Here is a 26,470-nt window from a genome sequence, read left to right on the forward strand (position 1 = left end):
CCTATACTGCAAAATAATATATACAAAGGAAAGTTACTGATTGTACTGATTATTACTTTTACTAAGCCATTTTATCTTCCTCACACTCAATGCAAAGGAAATAATATGAAGAAAAATATGTTCTCACCATTCACAATAAAAAGAGTCTGCTTCATTCTGCAGGCCTGGCATATTGTACAACAGAGAGCACTTCATGGCTCAAGTGGATCAAAGTATCATTTTGATTCTGAGCCACCGAATAGAATCTCATGCGTATTTGGTGACTGGACTAACTCCATAGGAGCTGTGATAGATTGAACCATTTCTGTGGAATCCCCAGATCTCACAAATAAGAAAAGGCCCTACACAAGAAAAAATAACAATCAATCTGTCCATAAATTCTATCTATAGGCTCTTTCTCTAGTGTAAGGTGGAAAAAGGGGCCCTTTCTTGAGTACATGGATACAAGTGTTGCTGAGGTCTAAAGATTGCTGGATTGACACTGTGTCTGATATAATGAAGATAAGGTATACACAGAAACCACTGACAGATTAAGAAACTTCCACAACTTGTCTCAATTCTTCAAATAATGGAGCAAGTTCCTTTTCTAGGCTGACGATTAGTCCTGTATTAGCATTGCTGCTGGCTATGAAACTCACCACCAAAGGTAAACGATTGAATTGAACCACCTGGTAGGTGTTATAGTAACAGGTGATACTTTTATTTTTTGAAAATCCAAGTTTGCTCCCTTGGTCTGTTGCAAGGGCAGAAGTAGACAAGAAACCAGGTCTCAAAGCATGCTCTGGAGCATTATCATTGGTCACTTTAATGAAAGGCACTCCATCTCTATCTGATACAACAATAGCATGGAGCCCCTCAACACGTGGTAGTTTTTTATACAGGAATCGTTGTAGGTCATCCGCCATCATGAACCCCTTTCTCTGGCAGGATCAATCTCCACGCCTGGGTTTCTGGGCTGCCTGCTTCTCTGAGCTGTCACTTCAGAGGACAGCTTCGGAGACAGCTTCCTCTAAAAGCCGCTGTCACATGATTTGTGAGGTGTGGCTACTTCTGTACAAATTGCCTAAGGTAGGGTGCTGAGGTCCCTGGGGACTCTCTAGAATTGTTCCCTTTCTCCGAGGGCTGCTAAAAGAACAGCTCCACTGATGGAAGGGAAGCAGACAGATAGTAAGGCAGTGAGAGGGAAAAAGCTCTGGGACAAAAACACATTCAGTGAAACTTCCATAGTGGAGGAGGGTCCCGAGGGCCATTCCACACTGTCTGTAGAGCCCAGGGCTGCCCTTACTCTCCACTGACAGGGTGACTATGGCTCTTGGAGCAGAAGCTGTGGATTGCCTTCAGCTACGCCTGACTTTTAATGCAGCATTTGGGGGAGCCCCTAAAAATATCCAAAAGGGAGGCAAGATTTCATGAGGAGGGAGGATAATCCGAAGGCTTTCTGAAAACATCACACTTTGTAGTTAAACCCCTGCCCAACAGATATTGTTACCAACTGTATAGAAATGCCTCAGGGAAGTCATGTAAGCAGCCCAAAGTCTTCTCCACGATTTACTCCAGGGATGGCCCTATGCAATATTCGTTTACTTATCAACCCTCCCTCACAGGAACACATGGATTTTAACCAAGTATCAATACATTACCCAAACCCAGTGGGATAATCCTTTAATGGTGGGTCAATAGGGCAGATATTTGGGTTGCCTCAAAGTTGAACTGATGATGCTACAGCTCTTTGGTTGTAACAGATAATAAGATATTCTAATTTAATCAGAAAGAGAAATTCTCACACTCTAGAGTATCTCATGGAAGTCAGGAGCCAAAATGCAGCGGGGCTACTAAAAGGGCTGTACCCTGGCAACAGCCCGGCATCCTGGATTTTTTAACCATCCAGTAAGGTTAGAAATCAAGCTTGTGACTATCCTGCCCATCCCACATCAGGTGCTAGGTCCTCCTGTTTTTCCCTGTCCTCAAAACAGGCCAGCATACAATCAAACTTGTTTTTTCTTTTAGTCCCAGCCTTCCACAAGAAGCTCCTCTTTCCTTTCCCTGCCCTTCTCAGCCTCATACATACCCTCTCAGTGATTTCTAGTCTTCTGAAACTGGTCATGCCAGGAATCAACTAGCTACAATTTAATTCCCCCCAATAGCAATTCTGATTATCACAGTAATAATGATTGGTACTGGTCAGATGCTTTCAAACTGAAAACCTGAAAATAACATCCCCCCCCCGCCCCCCACCCCAGACACCATTTCTGTCTGATCTAGTTTACTTATTTGCTTTGAAGTAAAATGTATGGCATACTTCTTGTACCAATTTTGACTATTTAAAAACATCTGTCTGCCACACTCAGAAAATTTCTCATGGAAGAAAAAGGCTGCAACTTTATTCTTGCTTGTGACATTCAGCAGAGATGAGAGCACCCTGGAAGGAGCAATTTATACTGCTGTTTCCATACTGATGCATTGTGAATTCGTTATAAAACTTGTAGCATCATCGTAGTCAGCTCTTTGAAGACATCTGCTTAACACACATGTTCATGTGTGTTACAATTCAAAGGAAAAAAGAACAAGCTGTTGTATCAAAAAGAAGGTAATGAAAATAAGTAAAATATTTATGGGATACCTTAATCAGAGAATACTTAAAACTTTATCAGAATGATTCAAGTAGAATCCTAAGGAACATCACATTCAGTAAGGTAAGCACAGAATCGTCCATTTAAAAGAATGAGAAGGATTTGCATTTCCATAGATAGATGTTTAGAAAGATAGTCAACAAGTATAGTTCTAAAATGTAATTATTTTTTTTAACATGCCTGGGCTAAATCTATCCTTCTCCACTCCTGCACACACTAAAATTCCACCAAACTCCTTACCATTCAAAAATCACAGTACCAAATCTCAATTCTGAGAACAAAATTGTAAGACACCTGTGATGACTTATTTTAAAGCAATAGCCTTCTCTTAGAACTTCAGGCAAGCATTATCTTTGGATGGGAGGAAAACAAGTAAAATTACAACCAAAATAAATTCTCAACAAAAATATTTTCACAGAAACTTTAAAGAATTTAATAGAGCAGAGAAGAAGAAATTTCTACTGGATATTTTTATTGTCCTTTTGAAATTTTCACACCAAAACAGTACGATGGGTCCTAAAATTTAGGCCCAATGCCATGAAATAAGGTGTAACCTATGTTTTGAAAAGAGTTTGAAAGTGGGACAGCAGAAAATTTGACCCAAGAAAGCTACGTCCTAAGACCTAACTTTGTTTGCAGGTGATGTACATCTCATCCATTCATTTCAGCTGTAATATTACCCACTCCATCTCAAAGAATTATAAGAGACAGTATGAACATCACCCTCTGGGTGAAAAGTATCTGGTGGTGAACTTCTCCCCAACAGAAAATGAAAAAAGGCTTCTTTCAGTAGTTACTTCCTTACAAGTCTGCACTGGACAGCTTACTGGTCAATTTCTCTCAAATCGAAGCAACTTCAAACACTAAAGTTTAGTTCTCAGAAAAATCATTTATTTTACAACCCTCTTCAGATTGATTCTTCGCCTTGCTGTTTCTCCCGTTGTTATAAATCAAAGGAACTCCCCCACCCATGGACTTTTATAATGAACAAGTAGAATTTATCCAGTACTCCTGAAGAAGAATCCTGGGGAGAGAGGATTATTCTTACTCTGACCATCTTTAGTGGGCGGGAAAGGTTGTTATGACGCTTGAAGCCTGGAAGAAGAAGAAAAGGAAAGAAAAAAGAAACTGTGTAAAAGGTGACATCATGGCTAGAGGCAGGTGAAGAGCCCTAGGAATTAACAGATACGGGTCTATACTCTTCTCTGTATTAAGTAAGAATCACATTTTCCTTTCTACAAAATGACAAGGTGGAAGTGAAGTCTCCATATTGCCTCTCTTGCTGTCTAATTCTAAAATGTGTATTTCAAAGTAAAGTCAGAGAGTGAATTTCTGATTCTAAACCTGAGTGGGATGTTAGAACTGCTGTGACTAAAACACAATCATGTTTTGTGTAAATAGTCAGACTCAGAATTCTTTGAAGTCAAACATTTGATGGTCCTATTTTGAATTATATGCTTCATGGGTTAAGAAGCTGAGATGGTTCTTGGGTGAAAACTCAATGTTCTGAGTCTCTTTTTGCATATAATTCACAGCAAATAAAAGTGTGGAGGTCTGATTCACTTCTGAGACACATTTCTTAATTTGACAATAGTTTTAAAAACTCTGTCTACAAATGTGTCAACCAAATCAAACAATTTTCTATTGTGCATGGGTATATCTGAGAAAAAGAATTTTTTTTTTTTTTTTTTTTTTTACAAAAGTTACAGCTTTACTCTAGATTACTTTTATAGAATAAAGGTTGATTTTTAAAAGATTCAGACTGACAGGACGCATCGCCAGCAGCTATCTCCATCATTCCATTTATAAACTCAAAGTTGTTTTTGACTAGTACTTCAAGTTTACTCAGGGAAGTAGATTCTGAGCTGCTTTAATAAAAGGTCCTGGACCCAGAACTTCCAGAGGGTAGGGTATGTACTAGCTACTCTGAAGTGTTCTTGTTGAAAGAAAATAGGATCAATGCACATGATATAAACAGAAAAACAAAAAGCCTGGAAGAAATACTGAGAGCACCAAAAGAAGTCTTTGGAGCAATCAGACCATGGCTTTCATATGCCATCTCAGGTCCCTTCCCTTCAGGACAACCCACCTCCCCTGTGTAAGAGAGCCCAGTTCACACACAGTGAAAAGCTTTCTGGTCTCAATTAATAGTCATCGTCATCACCACAGACATAACAATGGTATTACGGTCATAGTGAGAGTAATAATGTACCTACCACACTGGATAATTTGTGAAAGGCTTTTAATTATCTGGATGCTGGTAACCAAACTCTCTGACAGCACATGATGTTCTAACTAAGAGCATTTTTACCTGGTTTGACCAAAGATAATCTGCACAAAAACGTCAGCGCAATATCTTGACAAGACGTTAAATTTGCCACTATTCTTGAAAGTAAACTACAATTTCCATAAAACTGTAGTTATAGCTTTTGTACTTTTTCACATTTTAGGGCTCCCGCTGGTGCCAACCACTGCCCATGCTATCGCAAGGGCACTGTTATTCAATGACAAGTAAGTATTGTGGTTCTTAGTTAACATATTTGTAAATAAAATGCAATTGTATTGATGTATTCCCTCCTCTTTTTTTTAGTTGCTGGCTGAGTGTGGACACCAACCTGCTTTACATCATCCATGGTCCTGTCATGGGGGCATTAGTGGTGAGAATTGCTTTTTAAATCCCTTATTGACAGTTAATTTAATGATAATCTATAATAAGAACAATTTGAGAGTCTTTTTAAAAATGATTTTTATTTACTACAGTTGGGTGGAGGGGCATAAGCTCATTTCTATACAAGCCATAGCAACAATATAGGTGTTCTTTTTTTTTTTTCAACAATTCTATAAATTCTCCTAGTTAAAGACCAAAGGTAAAGATGTTACTGATAAGAAAGCGAGAGACCACAAAGTCCCCCTGCAGCATTTTCCCCTGGGCTTTGCCAAACTAAACCATCTTCCATTTCACCTTTGGTCCATGAGCCATCATCATAACTACTACTGAACATGCACTTAAAGCATTCAGGCACTTCACATACCTTGCCATGCCGTTACTAACAGCAGACCTTCCAAGTGGATACATTGAGACATTTTACTCATTAGGAAAACTAGACCCAAAGACTCAAGTAAACTCACTTAAAATCACATGACTAGTAAGAAGTTGGGCCAGGAGAAAATATGACTGTCTGAATCTATATGCAAGCTCTTTATTTCCACCCATGGTTTACTGTATGTTGGCCATCATCAGAACCATCAAATTTAAAATTTAGACATTATTTTCCCCATTAACCTCAAAGATAGTGTTTTCTTCAGGTAAGAGTAAGAAAAATAAAAACAGTCGGAGTCATAGACCATATTCTGCTCCTGCACTGAAGAAGCATCCGTTAGTAACTGATCAAATTGGGTTATCACCCAGGCTGTCTCCTAACTTTCCTGGCCTTTCCAATGCAAATTCAATTTCTTTTGCCATTTTTCAGAGTAGTGGTGTACTTACTAGTTCAACTGAGCTCACAAGGACCTACTAACATGGGTCTTGAATATTTACACAACACCCCATAAGAATTCAATTTTTATTAAAGGTCTCTTTCCTTTCTTGAATTTTTGGGGTAATAACATTTATTTCTATTCCAGGTAGAAGAATTATTCTAATTATCTTTAAATAAATGATCAATTAAATTTTAAAAACAACCTTGGTTTCAAAACTAATCTTCACAGCCAAAAGTAATTTGTGATCCACTAGAATGGCTGATATTAAAAAGTGACCATACCAAGTGTTGGCAAGGGTGAAGAGCAACTGGAATTCTCATATAATGCTGGAGGGAATGTAACATGAAGCCACCTCTTTGGAAAAGTTTGGCAGTTTCTCAAAGTTAAACATACACTTACCATATGAACGGGCCATTCCACTCCTAGGTACTTATTCAAGTGAAATGAAAACATGCCCACACAAAGACTGGTATACAAGTATTCATAGCATGCTTATTCATAATAGTCAAATTTTGGAAACCATTCCAATTTCCATAAACAGGAGAATGAATAAACAAATCATGTATATGTATTATTTATATAATGCAGTACTACTCAGCAGTAAAAATGAATGAAATGCCAATACACACAACACAAATGAATCCCACAGACAGTATGTTAAACCAAAGAAACCAGACACAAAAGAATACACACCATATATTACTCCATTTCTGTGATGAAAGGAATCAGTAGTTGCTGGAGGTGGGGTCCAGAGTTGCTGACTGCAAAGGGGCAAGAGGGGACTTTCTGGGGTGGTGGAAATGCTCTTTTCTTGTTTGGAGTAGCTGTTACACAGGTACCTACATTCATCTAAACTTCCCAAATGTAAACTTAAAATCTCCATTTTACTGAACATACATTATACCTCAATGAAGTGATTTCTTTTGAAAAGTGTTATTAGAAAAAAAGAAGTCTGGGTTAGCTTTCTCCACTGCATAAGCTTTACAGATAAATTTTTCAGCCCTCATTTTACTATTAGTTAAGTAGTCCTGCCTAAGGGAAAAATCTTCATAATGAAAAGATAAGAAAGCGAAATCTAAAAGTGTCACTTATGACTTCCCTTTGTAAAAATTATAAAAACCTAAATAAAGAATAAAACACCTTCCTTAGAGTTGAACCTAATATACTTACATATACAGGAAATTATTTTCTCATATAGGAAAAAAGGGGGGGAAATGTTAATTCACGTCTGAAAAGAGTATTTGGCTCTACTGATGCTCCGTGTTCTCGTAATACGGAGCCGATTATATTACCTCTCAGGCAGTCACTTGTGTCCCATGTAGGTGCTATCTGCTCCCCACACTGGATAAACGAGAACTGAGGGAAGTGGGTGTCCTTCAGGGGTGCTGACCTGGAGAATTTGCTCAGAACGATCATATCTTTGCAGATCAACTTCTTCTTTTTGCTCAACATCGTCCGGGTGCTTGTGAAGAAAATGAAGGAATCCCAGGAGGAGGAATCGCACATGTACCTGAAGGCGGTGAGGGCCACTCTGATCCTGGTGCCCCTGCTGGGGGTCCAGTTCGTCGTCCTTCCCTGGAGACCTTCCCACCCAGTGCTTGGAAGGATCTATGACTACGTGATGCACTCTCTGATTCACTTCCAGGTAGGGAAACCACTTATTCAACCACTCGCTCAGCTGGTTGGTGCAGGGCCCACGGTTTTCTGGGGCTCCTCTGTGATAAGAATGACCCTTTAGAACATGTGTTACCTGGAAGGGAGACGGCGCTTCTCTGTCTCTCTCACTGCCTGCTTTCCCACGTTTTGAATCTTAAAATTGGGCAAGGAGACAGGAAACAGGAGGTATGAGCTTTGAGACTACATCTTTAGAGAACAAATATATTTGTCCAGAGACTGACCCACTGCCCAGGGCTAAGGACAGAGCTACACCCACAGTGCTTTTTTTCTATCTATCTATCTATCTATCTATCTATCTATCTATCTATCTATGGCTGCGTTGGGTCTTCATTGCTGCGCACAGGCTTTCTCTACTTGCAGTGAGCGGGGGCTACTCTTCATTGAGATGTGCAGGCTTCTCACTGCGGTGGATTTTCTTGTTGCAGAGCACGGGCTCTAGGCGCACGGGATTCAGTAGTTGTGGCACGCAGGCTCAGTAGTTGTGGCTCACGGGCTCTAGAGCGCAGGCTCAGCAGTTGTGGCGCACGGGCTCAGTTGCTCCGCGGCATGTGGGATCTTCCCGGACCAGGGCTCGAACCCGTGTCCCCTGCATTGGCAGGCGGATTCTTAACCACTGCGCCACCAGGGAAGTCCCTCCCACAGTGCTTTTGACCTTTCCTTCCCCTCCCCAGCATCCGAGGGCCACATTTGGTTTTGCTTTATTGAGGGGACTGTTGAAGACCAATGTAACCAATGCCAATTGGCTTTCCAACCTGGATTATTATCAGTATAGTCGCTAATGCCATGAAAACACAGGGCAGAGAAGCAGATGTTTCTATCAGTGTGAAATGCGAACACTGGACCCTGAGCTGGACTCTATATCCCTCTTAAACTGGCAGCCAGTTTCCAGTCATTTCACTTCATTGCCTTGGCTCTGATTAGAGAGGTCAGAACCTTAGAATACCTACATTTTAGCCATCCCTACAATGTCAGGCAGACCACAGAGAATGGGTATGGCTGACACTCTCACGTTGTCCAATCAGAAATCATCATAGATACCTTTGTTAGAAGTCTTGCTGGAATGTGATTGAATGCCGGTGGCAGCTGGTGTATTAGGCGAAGACAGTGCTAAAGATGGACATTTCTCCATAATCAGCCGTGTGGATGAAAGGCTCTTGGTGCTCCAGCCAGGCATCAGGGCTGTGCCTCTGAGGTGGGAGAGCCAACTTCAGGACACTGGTCCACAAGAGACCTCCCAGCTCCACGTAATACCAAACGGCGAAAATCTCTCACAGATCTCCATCTCAACATCAAGACCCAGCTTCACTCAACGACCAGCAAGCTACAGTGCTGGACACCCTATGCCAAACAACTAGCAAGAGAGGAACACAGCCCCATCCATTAACAGAGAGGCTGCCTAAAATCATAATAAGGCCACAGACACCCCAAAACACACCACCAGACGTGGACGAACCCACCAGAAAGACAACATCCAGCCTCATCCACCAGAACACAGGCACTAGTTCCCTCCACCAGGAAACCTACACAACCCACTGAACCAACCTTAGCCACTGGGGACAGATACCAAAAACAACGGGAACTACGAACCTGCAGCCTGTGAAAAGGAGACCCCAAACACAGTAAGATAAGCAAAATGAGAAGACAGAAAAACACACAGCAGATGAAGGAGCAGGGTCAAAACACACCAGACCTAACAAATGAAGAGGAAATAGGTAGTCTACCTGAAAAAGAATTCAGAATAATGATAGTAAGGATGATCCAAAGTCTTGGAAATAGAATAGACAAAATGCAAGAAACATTTAACAAGGACGTAGAAGAACTAAAGAGGAACCAAGAAACGATGACAAGCACAATAAATGAAATTAAAAATACTCTAGATGGGATCAATAGCAGAATAACTGAGGCAGAAGAACGGATAAGTGACCTGGAAGATAAAATGGTGGAAATAACTACTGCAGACCAGAATAAAGAAAAAAGAATGAAAAGAACTGAGGACAGTCTCAGAGACCTCTGGGACAACATTAAACGCACCAACATTCGAATTATAGGGGTCCCAGAAGAAGAAGAGAAAAAGAAAGGGACTGAGAAAATATTTGAAGAGATTATAGTTGAAAACTTCCCTAATATGGGAAAGGAAATAGTTAATCAAGTCCTGGAAGCACAGAGAGTCCCATACAGGATAAATCCAAGGAGAAACACACCAAGACACATATTAATCAAACTATCAAAAATTAAATATAAAGAAAACATATTAAAAGCAGTAAGGGAAAAACAACAGATAACACACAAGGGCATCCCCATAAGGTTAACAGCTGATCTTTCAGCAGAAACGCTGCAAGCCAGAAGGGAGTGGCAGGATATACTTAAAGTGATGAAGGAGAAAAACCTACAACCAAGATTACTCTACCCAGCAAGGATCTCATTCAGATTTGATGGAGAAATTAAAACCTTTACAGACAAGCAAAAGCTGAGAGAGTTCAGCACCACCAAACCAGCTTTACAACAAATGCTAAAGGAACTTCTCTAGGCAAGAAACACAAGAGAAGGAAAACACCTACAATAACAAACCCCAAACATTTAAGAAAATGGGAATAGGAACATACATATCGATAATTACCTTAAATGTAAATGGATTAAATGCTCCCACCAAAAGACACAGACTGGCTGAATGGATACAAAAACAAGACCCATATATATGCTGTCTACAAGAGACCCACTTCAGACCTAGAGACACATACAGACTGAAAGTGAGGGGATGGAAAAAGATATTCCATGCAAATGGAAATCAAAAGAAAGCTGGAGTAGCAATTCTCATATCAGACAAAATAGACTTTAAAATAAAGACAATTACAAGAGACAAAGACGGACACTATATAATGATCAAGGGATCGATCCAAGAGGAAGGTATAACAATTGTAAATATTTATGCACCCAACATAGGAGCACCTCAATACATAAGGCAAATACTAACAGCCATAAAAGGGGAAATCGACAGTAACACAATCATAGTAGGGGACTTTAACACCCCACTTTCACCAATGGACAGATCATCCAAAATGAAAATAAATAAGGAAACACAAGCTTTAAATGATACATTAAACAAGATGGACTTCATTGATATTTATAGGACATTCCACCCAAAAACAACAGAATACACATTTTTCTCAAGTGCTCATGGAACATTCTCCAGGATAGATCATATCTTGGGTCACAAATCAAGCCTTGGTAAATTTAAAAAAATTGAAATCGTATCAAGTATCTTTTCCGACCACAACGCTATGAGACTAGATATCAATTACAGGAAAAGATCTGTAAAAAATACAAACACATGGAGGCTACACAATACACTACTTAATAACGAAGTGATCACTGAAGAAATCAAAGGGGAAATCAAAAAATACCTAGAAACAAATGACAATGGAGACACGACGATCCAAAACCTATGGGATGCAGCAAAAGCAGTTCTAAGAGGGAAGTTTATAGCAATACAAGCCTACATCAAGAAACAGGAAACATCTCGAATAAACAACCTAACCTTGCACCTAAAGCAATTAGAGAAAGAAGAACAAAAAAACCCCAAAGCTAGCAGAAGGAAAGAAATCATAAAGATCAGATCAGAAATAAATGAAAAAGAAATGAAGGAAACAATAGCAAAAATCAATGAAACTAAAAGCTGGTTCTTTGAGAAGATAAACAAAATTGATAAACCATTAGCCAGACTCATCAAGAGAAAAAAGGAGAAGACTCAAATTAATAGAATTAGAAATGAAAAAGGAGAAGTAACCACTGACACTGCAGAAATACAAACGATCATAAGAGATTACTACAAGCAACTCTATGCTAATAAAATGGACAACCTGGAAGAAATGGACAGATTCTTAGAAATGCACAACCTGCCGAGACTGAACCAGGAAGAAATAGAAAATATGAACAGACCAATCACAAGCACTGAAATTGAAACTGTGATTAAAAATCTTCCAACACACAAAAGCCCAGGACCAGATGGCTTCACAGGCGAATTCTATCAAACATTTAGAGAAGAGCTAACACCTATCCTTCTCAAACTCTTCCAAAATATTGCAGAGGGAGGAACACTCCCCAACTCATTCTACGAGGCCACCATCACCCTGATACCAAAACCAGGCAAAGATGTCACAAAGAAAGAAAACTACAGGCCAATATCACTGATGAACATAGATGCAAAAATCCTCAACAAAATACTAGCAAACAGAATCCAACAGCACATTAAAAGGATCATACACCATGATCAAGTGGGGTTTATTCCAGGAATGCAAGGATTCTTCAATATACGCAAATCAATCAACGTGATACATCATATTAACAAATTGAAGGAGAAAAACCATATGATCATCTCAATAGATGCAGAGAAAGCTTTCGACAAAATTCAACACCCATTTATGATAAAAGTCCTGCAGAAAGTAGGCATAGAGGGAACTTTCCTCAACATAATAAAGGCCGTATATGACAAACCCACAGCCAACATTGTCCTCAATGGTGAAAAACTGAAACCATTTCCACTAAGATCAGGAACAAGACAAGGTTGCCCACTCTCACCACTATTATTCAACATAGTTTTGGAAGTGTTAGCCACAGCAATCAGAGACGAAAAAGAAATAAAAGGAATCCAAATCGGAAAAGAAGAAGTAAAGCTGTCACTGTTTGCAGATGACATGATACTATACATAGAGAATCCAAAAGATGCTACCAGAAAACTACTAGAGCTAATCAATGAATTTGGTAAAGTAGCAGGATACAAAATTAATGCACAGAAATCTCTTGCATTCCTGTATACTAATGATGAAAAATCTGAAAGTGAAATTAAGAAAACACTCCCGTTTACCATTGCAACAAAAAGAATAAAATACCTAGGAATAAACCTACCTAAGGAGACAAAAGACCTGTATGCAGAAAATTATAGGACACTGATGAAAGAAATTAAAGATGATACAAATAGATGGAGAGATATACCATGTTCTTGGATTGGAAGAATCAACATTGTGAAAATGACTCTGCTACCCAAAGCAATCTACAGATTCAATGCAATCCCTATCAAACTACCACTGGCATTTTTCACAGAACTAGAACAAAAAATTTCACAATTTGTATGGAAACACAAAAGACCCCGAATAGCCAAAGCAATCTTGAGAACGAAAAATGGAGCTGGAGGAATCAGGCTCCCTGACTTCAGACTATATTACAAAGCTACAGTAATCAAGACAGTTTGGTACTGGCACAAAAACAGAAATATAGATCAATGGAACAGGATAGAAAGCCCAGAGATAAGCCCACGCACATATGGTCACCTTATCTTTGATAAAGGAGGCAAGCATATACAGTGGAGAAAAGACAGCCTCTTCAATAAGTGGTGCTGGGAAAATTGGACAGGTACATGTAAAAGTATGAAATTAGAACACTCCCTAACACCATACACAAAAATAAACTCAAAATGGATTAAAGACCTAAGTGTAAGGCCAGACACTATCAAACTCTTAGAGGAAAACATAGGCAGAACACTGTATGACATAAGTCACAGCAAGATCCTTTTTGACCCAGGTCCTAGAGAAATGGAAATAAAAACACAAATAAACAAATGGGACCTAATGAAACTTAAAAGCTTTTGCACAGCAAAGGAAACCATAAACAAGACCAAAAGACAACCCTCAGAATGGGAGAAAATATTTGCAAATGAAGCAACGGACAAAGGATTAATCTCCAAGATTTACAAGCAGCTCATGCAGCTCAATAACAAAAAAACAAACAACCCAATCCAAAAATGGGCAGAAGACCTAAATAGACATTTCTCCAAAGAAGAGATACAGATTGCCAACAGACACATGAAAGAATGCTCAACATCATTAATCATTAGAGAAATGCAAATCAAAACTACAATGAGGTATCATCTCACACCGGTCAGAATGGCCATCATCAAAAAATCTAGAAACAATAAATGCTGGAGAGGGTGTGGAGAAAAGGGAACACTCTTGCACTGTTGGTGGGAATGTAAATTGATACAGCCACTATGGAGAACAGTATGGAGGTTCCTTAAAAAACTAAAAATAGAACTACCATATGACCCAGCAATCCCACTACTGGGCATATACCCTGAGAAAACCATAATTCAGAAAGAGTCATGTACCAAAATATTCATTGCAGCTCTGTTTACAATAGCCAGGACATGGAAGCAACCTAGGTGTCCATCATCGGATGAATGGATAAAGAAGATGTGGCACATATATACAATGGAATATTACTCAGCCATAAAAAGAAATGAAATGGAGGTGTTTGTAATGAGGTGGATGGAGTTAGAGTCTGTCATACAGAGTGAAGTAAGTCAGAAAGAGAAAAACAAATACAGTATGCTAACACATATATATGGAATCTAAGGGAAAAAAAAAAAAAAAAAAAAAGAGGTCATGAAGAACCTAGTGGCAAGATGGGAATAAAGACACAGACCTACTAGAGAATGGACTTGAGGATATGGGGAGGGGGAGGGGTGAGATGTGACAGGGTGAGAGAGTGTCATGGACATATATACACTACCAAATGTAAAATAGATAACTAGTGGGAAGCAGCCGCATAGCACAGGGAGATCAGCTCGGTGCTTTGTGACCACCTAGAGGGGTGGGATAGGGAGGGTGGGAGGGAGGGAGATGCAAGAGGGAAGAGATATGGCAACATATGTATATGTGTAACTGATTCACTTTGTTGTAAAGCAGAAGCTAGCACACCATTGTAAAGCAATTATACTTCAATAAAGATGTTTAAAAAAAAAAAAAAAAAAAAAAGAAATCATCATAATTATAGCTACCATTCACTAATATGTAGCACTTCATGTGTGAGGTAAGTATTCTCATGCCTATTACAGATAAGGAAATGGACTTTTCTGGTTAGTGGCAAAGTCAGGAGATATAACTCTAAAGCTGACCTAAAATCTCGTAACTTACAGCCTCCAAGCCAACATCCAAAACTGTGAAGGAAACCAGGTTTTGTGAGCACTTTGTTGCTTCTGCTTTCCCATTATTCCCAGGACCCTCAGCTGGTCCCACCCACACATATACTCCGTCTCCCATACAGTAATTTTCAGACCCTCCTTTCACAAATACACATTGAATTGTTTTTCCATGAGCTGCAATGAATTTGCACAGAGCATACACGCCTCCTGCTCTGTCACCCTCCATCTGTCAGAGGGATGTCAGGAATCCATCTTTGACAGTTCAGTGACTACATAGGGAAATGTATCCAGGTCTCTTCTCATGTGGGAGAGAATGGAGCAGCCTCTTGGGGGTCGTCCCAGGTGGTCCCATGTCTGCTACCCAGGGGTGGAGAGTGGCTGTCTTGTTTCCGTTCACTTTGCTTCAGATCCAAAGCCTCGTTGAAGGCACAGTGTGAGGTACTTTGAAAGCAAGGGTGGGACGTGGCGTGTCCTAAGGCAGAAGTGAGTCTGCTACAGGCTGTTAGGCCAGAGTTTTGCTGTCTCAGTTATTCATGTCCAAGTAGTTTTATTTTCTACTGCTGAGGCTTAATGTGAAGAAGGAGGTCAAGATTAATAGGGCTTAAAATAAGTTTAGGAATTATTTTAATAATCTGATCTATTATTTTGGCCATTTCTATAGCAGTTAAAGCTTGGACACAAGGAATCTTCTGAGTAGTGACCAGAACCTCAGAAGTTACTTAGTCCACGTCCTTATTGGAGAGATGGACTTGGCTGTGGGAACAGGACTGCACTAGTTCACCATGAGGACACAGGGCACAGTCAGGCCCACAGCCATGCACTGACTGTGACACTTGTGCTTGCAAAAGTTTTCTCTAATAAACGCTACAAGATCTCAGTTTTTAAGTTTTTTAGGTACAAAGATTCTTTTCAAGTCCCCTGTAACCAGCATATTCTGCTATAAATCTCCATGTTAAAGGCCGTAATATATTAACCAGATTGACGAGAGCAGTCTTTTTAGCCCAACAATAGAATCCTAATGAGAAAAAGGCATTTCTAATGGAGTATTCTTGTAGTGAAGCACTGAACATGAGTGGTAGTAATTGTTTTTCATCCAGCCTTGACTTGCTGTTGCCGTAGTGAAATGTTCCTCTCCAGGTTGTCTGTTTATATTGATTACTAAACAACACAATGCACACAAAAATAACTTCAACTCTATTTTTCCTCCTCTTTTTAGGGATTCTTTGTTGCCGTCATTTACTGCTTCTGCAACCACGAGGTAAGCGTGTGTTACATGTAATACCGCCACTCGTTTATATAAAGCCAGCACTTTACAGTCTCCAAAGGGCCTCTGTGCACTTTTCATTTGCTCTCACTTCTACAGTTGACCTTACAGGGTTTCATGACTAGCTGGGTCATATTTTTTTCCACTACTGCAAGTTGAATCTTACCTATGTTTTTGTGTGGTACAACTGCAGATATTATCCAGACAGGTAGCTAAATTCTCATTTCCTTGGATTATACCTTAAGCTGGTCAGCACCCTAAGCAGCAACAGTGAAAGCTATTTTGGATTCCCATAGAATCGAAGTCACACCCCCATTCCCTTTGGAAGACCCAACTCCTCACTAGGGCAGAACCAATATCCAGCCAGTTTGTCCTGGTTCACTGCCTTCTTTTCCAGTTGCTTGATGCCAGTGTCATACCACTTATTCAACATTTTGAAAATCACCCTGGAGTTAAGACTCAAAAGGGAATAAGTAATTTGTTATCTGAATATTTAGATCAGTAAAATCTAGAGATCCACATGGCCAGTGTTTTAAGGGTTTTTTTAGCCAGAGTTCCCTTTCTTCCAATGATATCTTGCCTGGGAGCCCAATTTGTAAAACAAAAGTGGAGCTGCTTAAATTTGTACCAAAAAACTTCCAGGGCTTCAAAGATTTGAAAGCTCCCTCATTTTTCAGGTGAGAAATCTAAACTCCGGAAAGATCACGTGACTTGCCCAATGTCACAATCATAGTTTATAACCAGGACTAGAACCCAGATTTCCTGATTTCCAATTAAATGGACTAAATCTTCCACTGCACGGCATTATGTCTATGACTCCTTCCTGAAGGTTCGTTAGTACACTTTCTTGAGTTATACACCTCATAACTTTTAATGTAAAAGTATTGGTGATAATTTTAAATTAATTCCTATTAAGAATAATTTTATACCAAGGCAAATCACATTTTGTTAAAAGATCAATGTATTATTTTACAGTTAGTAATAAGAATGATTTTCTAACCATTATTAATTGATATTTAATGGATTTTCTAGTCTTTATTTCTTCAGTTAAACAATATTCAGTGAGCACCTATAATATTTTGCAGCTCTGAGACCTCTTGCTCATCTCCAACCCCAAAACTGCAAGATGGTTGCCCCTGCTCTCCCTTTTAATTGATACATTTTATTCCTTCATTCATTCATCCGTCCATCAACTCATTCCTTAATCGAACAAACATATACTGTGCATTCACTATTGCTAGGGACTATACTGAAAGTCTGAGATAGAAATGAAAAGACATCCTTCTGTTACCGGCTGTTAAATTGTCTTTTCTTTTAAGAACAGTAAAAGCTAATAAATAAATAGGGCTTAGGTCACCCCATCTTTATATCAATTTCTGTGAATGAATATCCCTGCCTTTGGAGTTGGCTCAGGTGGCATACAAAATAAATGTTTTCATCTAAAATAATATCGATATAGGGCTAATATAAAAATCAGGTTCAGGAAGGGCATACCTTGAAAACACGAAAGGCTTGCACGCATTTGTAAAGATACTTCAATACTGATTGTGTCTTATCCATGATGCCGTCTTTGAAGTGGCAGGCATAGAACGCAAGCCCAGAGGTGCTCCTAACAATTGAAAGTCTCTAATTCAAGTATGTTATCTCTGCTTTTGGAAGTAAAGAAACCATCCCCATTTTAGTTAATATCATGTTACTGGGGGAATGTACCAGTGTGACATTTCTAATAACACAGAAACTGTGTACTGTGCCAAACGTAGTATTAGCTCAGCCGCATGGATTGCAGGCATCTGGGCCTCCTGTGAGCTTACTGTCTTACAACACTGAACATGGGCAGGGCACTTACACATGTGGAAAGTGATTTCCAGACGCATGGTTGTGATCAGGCTTTGCCTCGCTGAATGTTACGTTTTAGCAGAGATCTAAGGAGCTAATGTGTCAGTTCTACAATGAAGATAAAGGTTTTAATTTTTGTTTATTATCCATATGTTATCAGTGACTCCTACTATGGAAATGGATCAGATAGTCAATGGGTAGGTTAAAAGCAGGAAAGGAATTTTGAGGATTACAGTACAAGGAATCAGGAGATGACCATGAGAGCACGCTTATGTAACAGACATTTCCCACAACTTTTCCAATAGTGTGGACATTGACCACCCAATCATTTCAGTAAATTGTTAAGTATCTAAGAGACCACAAAAAGATGATTACACCTATGGAGAGGCCCAATTTTTCTAAGCAGTAGCTTAAAAATTGAGAGTACTAACAACACAGTGCAGGTTTTCCCTTTTTCATTTTTCTTGCTATTGCCCATGTACTGTGGATAAAATAGTTTGTGGATCAAAGCAGCAAGGTCTAGAAGGATCTCAATTTAATAGTCACAAATTGAAATGTGTGAAAACTAAAATTTTGTTTATTTGCTGTCACTTAGCTTGCTTTGAAGAGCTCATTCCACCAGCCTCTAATAGTTTACAACAGTCTCTCTCTAGAAAATATTTAGTTCAAAAGCCTTTGAACAAATGGGCAGCTGGTTTCCAAGTAGTATGCTGGCACCCCCTGCTGAAGTTCATGGTGGCTCCCCTCACTTCTGAGGACCCTTTCACTCTGCAGGCCCCAGCCCTATCCTGAGACACCAGTCCTCCCTTCCAGGCCACCTGAGGAGCCTGGAAACTCAGGCCCCTTTCTTCACCTTTGTGAAGGGCCTGTGAATCTGTCTTTAGTACGTGCCATAGTCACTGCCACTCCACTGCTCAGGCCCCTTTCTTCACCTTTGTGAAGGGCCTGTGAATCTGTCTTTAGTACGTGCCATAGTCACTGCCACTCCACTGCTCAGGCCCCTTTCTTCACCTTTGTGAAGGGCCTGTGAATCTGTCTTTAGTACGTGCCATAGTCACTGCCACTCCACTGCTCAGGCACCGTGTTGGACCTGGTACCCGGCCAAGAGTGGGACTTCTTTACAAGGCTATCAATTTTCAGGACTGTGCTCTCAGAAGCAAAGAGAAAGACCTGCTATACAGGAATGTTTCTGTTAGTTATTCCTTGCTTTCTTTCTTCTCCCCATTTTTTCAAGTATTCCCTCCATGAAGTGGAAATGCAAAGTCATTTGTGTCTCTTTCTCTCTCTCTCCCCTCTTGCGCGGGGACTGGAAGGGCTCTGTACTCACCACTTCCCCTTCCTGTCTATAAGGGACTCTCCCTATGTCATATCCTGCATGTTCGCTATACTATTGCTTTTATTTTTTTAACATCTTTATTGGAGTATAATTGCTTTACAATGGTGTGTTAGTTTCTGCTTTATAACAAAGTGAATCAGCTACACATATACATATATCCCCATATCTCCTCCCTCTTGCGTCTCCCTCCCATCCTCCCTATCCCACCCCTCTAGGTGGTCACAAAGCACCAAGCTGATCTCCCTGTGCTATGCGGCTGCTTCCCACTAGCTATCTTTTTTACATTTTGTAGTATATATAAGTCCATGCCACTCTCTCACTTCGTCCCAGCTTACCCTTACCCCTCCCTGTGTCCTCAAGTCCATTCTCTACATCTGTGTCTTTATTCCTATCCTGCCCCTAGGTTCTTCAGAACCTTTTTTTTTTCCCCTAGATTCCATATATATATGTGTTAGCATACAGTATTTGTTTTTCTCTTTCTGACTTACTTCACTCTGTATGACAGACTCTAGGTCCATCCACCTCACTACAAATAACTCAATTTCGTTTCTTTTTATGGCTGAGTAATATTCCATTGTATATATGTGCCACATCTTCTTAACCCATTCATCTGTTGATGGACACTTAGGTTGCTTCCATGTCCTGGCTATTGTAAATAGAGCTGCAGTGAACATTGTGGTACATGTATCTTTTTGAATTATGGTTTTCTCAGGGTATATGCCCAGTAGTGGGATTGCTGGGCCGTATGATAGTTCTGTTTTTAGTTTTTTAGGAACCTCCATACTGTTCTCCATAGTGGCTGTATACTATTGCTTTTAGTAAAGTTCTATTTTCAGACCACTTCATATGCAAAAATAAGTTTTTCTATTTAGAAATTCTTTCTCTCAATAAAACTTGGTTTTCAAAAATATTGTCTTTCTAGAGACTCAAGAGAGCTTTGGGACTCAAAGCTAAACAAGGATTTCTTTGTCTTAGACAAAGAAAAAAAAAATCAGAACTCCTGGGATAAATCCCACTTTCCATTCAGCAGCACATAACTGCAAGTGCTTATAATGAACTTAATGGGAAAACAAAGGCCAAAGACAAAAACATCCAAATTCAACCACGAATGTTCCAACCTGAGTTTCATTTTTACAAATATAGAAATGGAGGCCCCAAATGTTACCAACCTTATACAGTTAGTTAATAATAGAGCCAGGTGTAATAATTATGTCTTCAAGCCATCAGACCAGGGCTCTATTTTTTAAAGTTGGCAATAAATAAATTGACATAATCGAGGAAATGTGAAGTGATCTGTGTTAATTGCTTTTATAACAAGCAATGAATTTATATAATTCAAAACTTTGTATATTATACTTACCCCGTGGGCAACTCCTTACATTTCTGATGCTTTTCAGGAGCAACCAGAGTCTCCCCTGTATTTTTCAGATTCAATGCCCACATTCTTGTGATCAAAGCAGCGTTAGGCTCAACCTGTGGTATTGTAGGAGATAACTGCCCTTATTAAACTGTATTAAATTGAAGTGTCTTTCACATGCTGCTAAGGGCCTATTCTTACATGTGTGGTTTACAAATGGAAGCAGATTGCCATCTCCACACAAAAGGATAGGTTATAATTTTGGAATACAATTATAGGAGGCTATGAGCATTTCTGTAACAATTTTTAAAAATTGAAATAGACTTCAAACCCTTTGGCCTCATGCTGGGTACTTCAGTAGTATGCATGGATACTCCAATGGAGACTGTTTTAAAAGGACAGATGAGGCAAAACAAAGACTTCCTTTTTTTTTTTCCTGCTGGGCACTGTCTGCCTCGGATACCTCTAAATATCTGTGTTGCGTTTTAGCTATAAAGACAATGTTGGTATTTAAGAGATGCTGAATCCACAGAAACTATCAGTTCCCTTTGTCTGGGGACATTGTTTCTCCAAAATTATGCTGAGCCAGTATATTTCCTAATTCCTCAACAGGGCACTTGATAGTTCCTAGATTATAAACCTGGCATTTAAGGACCTGTTTAATAGACGGTACAACCCAAATAAAGCATCACTATCTCTTTGCTAGTCTCAACAGGAAAATACATTGTAAAGAAATCCAAAGTTCAAAAGAGAATTGGAAAGCAATTTAAATATTTACTAGATTCTTGAAGAGGTACTAAAAGAGAAATTTCATTGCCTGGCAAAAAGTAAAATTTACTCATGTTTTATCTGAAAGTATAACTCAGTAGGGATGCTCTTTCCCAGATATATTCAGCTGTGGTTTCATATCAATCCTTTCTGATATAATCAGTCTAGTCTCTCTTCAATTCTGTAGCTCTCCCTATTGCACAGATTGCAAAGCAAAAGCCCAGAAACTGATAGGGAAACATAGTTGACTTCTTGGGGAGTCAAGTGAAGGACAAAGTGAGTGATGGAAGGGGAGAGTCTGAACTTTATTCATTAATACCTTTAATAAACAAACACCTTTGTATTTGAAAATATATTCCTAGGGTGATCTTCCCACCAAGAGTATTTTCTTTCCTTTTCCCAAAAGATCCAACAACACCCTTTTGCCAGTGCAAATCACAATGTGAAGAAAACTTTCATTTGCATTAGCATCAGATATTTTACCAGGCTGTAGAGTACTCTTTGTGGAGACAAATCACAATGTGAAGAAAACTTTCATTTGCATTAGCATCAGATATTTTACCAGGCTGTAGAGTACTCTTTGTGGAGACCTAGCTTGGAATATATGAGAGAGAACTGAACATGAGATCAGAAGCTATGTAATTAAGAGCTCTTTTTTATTTTCCTAACACCACCACCCTCCAAATATATATATATATCCACACATATGACATAAGAGTTTCCTTTAGCCTAAAGACTTGAGGCCACCATCCTGCCATAATAAGAGTATAATAATAGGAATAATAGCCTCCTTGTATGGTACTTACATCTTAGAAGCCACTTTGATTCATAGTGCAACAATTTAATCCTTCAAACAGCTAGGTGAGGTAGAAGAGTTGTATTGAAGAAAGGAGTCTCAGAGGGGTTAACTATCCTACCCAAGATTTCATGGCTAATGTGGGCAGAGTCAGTTTCTTGACCCAAAGTTCAATACTTTTTCATGGCATCAAATGAGACCCAGTGAAATGGCCTTATCAGTGGAAAAGGAAAGGAAAGGTGATGTGATGTTACCCAGTGACAACCATTCCCTCCCATGCAGCTCGTTGCTGGTACAATATTACAAGTGGTTACTTCTGATAATTTCCAAAATTAGCGACCCATTGGAGCTCAAGAGTAATTCCCCAAATCATACACCATGGCGTGAGAGAGAAGACCTAATCACAACTGTAGATGACCTAGTGGTTTACAGTTCACCTCAGGGAGGAATTCAAGTCTCTTCCTCAAATTCACTCTAGCCAGTTTTAGCATCCCACCCTAATACCACCAGACACTAAACGCACTAATTACAATACGGTCATGGATGATCATTTTCTTGACTGAAAGAGGTAGAAAATCATTCTAGAATGGATGTTGACAACCATTCAACAAACATTTGTTGAATAACTGCTCTATGCCAAACACCACGACATCTGGTAATACAAAAATGTATAAGATATGGTTAGTTAACCACTAACCAGAGCTTTATCGGGCACACCCCCTCTCAAGCCACGTTGGATAAAGGAAAATCAACCGTATGAGGCCATTATCATAAAATCCAGAACTGTGCAATGGTTTCCATATATTTTTTCCATGACCAATAATGTGTAGATTTAGATAAAAGCTTCTGCTGTATCAGAGGTTGTAGCAGATAAAAAGGTTTCAAACTCTGTCTCCCTAATATGGCGTGGATGCCCTATTGAATGTGAAACCAAGTCAAATTTTCATTCATTGACTGTAAGAGCTAATGAAGGAACTTTTGCTCAAAACAGCAAATAACCTTGCCAGTGGTAGTTGAGGCAAGTAACTCAGTTCTCCAGTTCGCAAATTCTTCTTCCAAGATGGTATATTCCACAGGCAGAGCGTTTACCACACGGCCCTTTAGATGAGAATTACAATTCAACCTCCCCTAACCTCTGATAAGCTCCAAGACCTGTGCTCATGAACTTGGCTCAGATCATTTCTGACAATTGTATGAACACAAGGTACTCTCTTCTCTTCCAGGTCCAAGCCGCTCTGAAGCGTCAATGGAACCAATACCAAGCCCAGCGCTGGAGTGGCCGCCGCCGCGCCAACCGCGCCGCCAACGCTGCTGCTGCCACTGCCGCTGCCGCTGCCGCCCTGGCTGAGGCTCCTCAGATGCCTGTCTACATCTGCCATCAGGAGCCAAGTAACGAGCCCACCAACAACCTAGGCGAGGAGGGGGCTGAGGTCACTGCTATGGAGGGGGCTGAGGTCATCACTATGGAGGGTGCTGAGGTCATCGCTATGGAGGGTGCTGAGGTCATCGCCATGGAAATCATCGAGCAAGAGTCATCCGCTTGAATGTGACGCAAATACAGCATCGTGATCACTGAGCCCTCATTTCCTGGGAGAAAGACCGACCATGCATTTAAAGTGATTTCCATCCTCCCAGGAGCAAAATCTCATTTGTCCATAGTGAACCTGAAGAAAGTTTTACTTGGTACTGTTGCTACCGGGAGACAGTCTAGGAATGGAGTCTCCCTCTGCAACACTTGTGAACTCCTGTGAATTCCATCTTTCATCCAGGACTGAGATACAAATGTCATAGTAATGCAAGCAAAGTGTCCGAGTAAAACACAGTTAAATTGACCTAGTTCAGATACAGGGTGCTCCTTGTTAATCTTGAGCCATTTATACCTTTGAAAAATTAAAATCACTGTCAATGTTTTTCTTTTTAACTCTAAACTTTGAATTAGGATACTTCTGTATTTGGCTATGGATCTGATTTTTAATTTTTTTTTTTAATTTCTATCAATTCTGATGTTACTCAGATGTTTTACCATCCACACAATGTAAACTGCACAAATTACAATGTGACCTCCCCAAGACAATATGGCTTTCTAATATAGAGATGACCAAGTGTGTGGGGGGGGGGGGAAAGATTTGCATTTGGCAGGAAAATGTAATGCTTTGAATGAAAAAGAAATTTAGAGTCAGTTTGCTCTAAACCTTAGATGGGTCCATTTGTTAATTGGTTTACTAATACTGACACTCATCTTTGTTTTGGATAATCCTATCTGTTGGGCAGGCCCTAACTGCTGTGAGGAATTGGCCTTCATGTTGCTAACATTTATAAATTGGGAGGTCACAAAGAATCCATCACTAAATTTTTCACAAAACTGCCAAAAATATAATTCCTAGTGGAAGAGAATACTCTCTTTAAAGAGAGTTTTCCACTTTCCTAAACTCCAGGATTTATAAAGCAAATCATTCCAAGGTTTATAAAGCAGATTACCTCTTGCCCTTGGGTGCTATCTAGCAGTAAAAAATTTGTTTAAGACTGGTAATTAAAAGACTCCATACAAGTCCATTAACTGCTTTCCACCCAGCTTCTAAACTTAACAAGATCTCAGCCTTTTCCAGGAAGATTCAGTAGGACTAATTAGAAATCAGTTTGTAGTTGACCTCTTGTTTGCTGCTATTAGTGAAACAGGAGGGGGAAAAAATTAACTGCTACAAGTTTAACTATATACCAACTCATTTAAAATAAAAATAGACTTTCTCATTAAAATCCAATATTATACTCCCATACCTCTCTTCCTGCAATATAAAATCTTCAAAAATCCCTGAGTAAACCAGTATCATTACTGGCACCTGAAATTAATTTGTGAATTTGCAACAGTAATCAGTTACCGTTAGTTAATTTGTATGCTAAATGAGGAGATCCATTGAAGCCCTCCAAATCTCGTCTCATGTACATCATCATATGCCACTGCCTTTCAGAAATGATATAGTTTTGGAAAGACAAAAAGTTGATTTGTTCTGGTTGCATATTTAGTGCACCCAAAGAAAATTATATTCTTTCACAGAAAATGTATTTTGGATACCAAAGTAGCTTAAGTCTCCTTTACTTGAATGTAAGGGAGGATTTGAAAAGAGGGTATTTTTCCAATCACAGTGTTTATGTAATAGCGTTTCTATTTTTGTTTACAAACATGGAAAACAGAGTATTTCTGGCAGCTCTAGTACAAATGTGATAATATTTTGCTGAAATATTCTAGATGCTATTGTGCTAATATAGTAGTGGCTGAAGAAAATCAAACAGCTTACTATAGAATTGTGCACAGTGCCAAAATTATGTGAAATGCTTATGCTACATCCATGTATGAATTAATACAGAGTATGTGATAAGCAAAAAGTTGTATATGTGCATATTTTTCTAAAGAAGCATATTCTTCATCTTTTCATTCATTCATCTCATCTCTTAAACTCATTCTGTTTCATTTCAGCCGTGGGATGCTGACAGCTCATCTTGCTTGTATCACAGGAGAAGGCAAGATAATCCAAAAATATAGGTCCGAAAACCATATGTGAAAACATCAGGGTTATTATCTTTGTCAGTGGAACCATCTTCAGTCTTCAATTTGACTAGACCCCCCAAAGCACAGTTCTCATACCCTTGCTAAAGCAAAACCACACGCAACTGGCAATCTATATTGTATAAGTTTGGGCAGCACAGCAAAGAAAGCTAGGGCATGAAAATATCACATTCTTTTATCATTCTTGGGGTTTTTGTTTTTTTGGGTTTTTTTTTTCACTATTGTGGGACCAGACTTGAACTGTTCAGCATCACATCAGATCATTAGAATTGTTACAATCATTGATTTTTAAGATAGTTTTGGCTGGATTAAAGGCAACTAATTAAATATCATTAGAATGCATAAAGGCCACTACTGGAAAGATTTTCAGATCTGGAAATGAGGAATAAATGAGAACTATGATGAATTAATACAGGGGAACAGGAGCAATTTGTAGGGTCTTCATACTACGTGATAGCAACCAGAATTGTTGGCCTCAGGAGATCTGGGGAACTTTTTCAGAAAGGATACATCAGGGCTACATTTTTCCCTTTGTGTTCCACTAGGAGAAACAAATATCCTTACCCTCATGATACTGAAGAACAAAAATAATTTCCCATCATACCGTAAAATCTGATTCTTCCACAGGGTAACTGGAACTCAGAGGGTCAGCTGCCCACCTGCTTTGATCCAAAACTGGCCTTTGGATACACGTGGATAGCATGGTTCCTGGAGGAGGGAAAGATGTTGGAAAAGAAATGATAGAAATGCTGTCCTCATGGATCTCCAACCCTTCTCATTCATTCCTGCAT

At 39.4% G+C, this 26,470-nt stretch overlaps 2 protein-coding genes across 2 annotated transcripts in view; one reads left to right on the forward strand and one right to left on the reverse strand.

Annotated features, from left to right (window-relative positions):
- Window positions 1-23,817, forward strand: part of CALCR (calcitonin receptor) — a 144,712-nt gene extending 120,895 nt beyond the window's left edge. Inside the window, exons 10-14 of the mRNA XM_061197787.1 lie at window positions 5,081-5,141; window positions 5,221-5,287; window positions 7,537-7,755; window positions 15,977-16,018; window positions 23,341-23,817. Of these exons, the coding sequence (XP_061053770.1) occupies window positions 5,081-5,141; window positions 5,221-5,287; window positions 7,537-7,755; window positions 15,977-16,018; window positions 23,341-23,661 (710 nt within the window). The 3' untranslated portion in view covers window positions 23,662-23,817. The remainder of the gene's footprint in view (window positions 1-5,080; window positions 5,142-5,220; window positions 5,288-7,536; window positions 7,756-15,976; window positions 16,019-23,340) is intronic.
- LOC133096263 (ragulator complex protein LAMTOR3-like) lies at window positions 531-905 on the reverse strand. Its single transcript, XM_061197786.1, has one exon. It carries the CDS (start codon window positions 903-905, stop codon window positions 531-533), a length of 375 nt encoding a protein of 124 aa, XP_061053769.1.
- Window positions 23,818-26,470: the final 2,653 nt, after the last annotated feature.

This window comes from Eubalaena glacialis, chromosome 8, assembly GCF_028564815.1.
Source record: "Eubalaena glacialis isolate mEubGla1 chromosome 8, mEubGla1.1.hap2.+ XY, whole genome shotgun sequence".
NCBI classification, from domain to species: Eukaryota; Metazoa; Chordata; class Mammalia; order Artiodactyla; family Balaenidae; genus Eubalaena; species Eubalaena glacialis.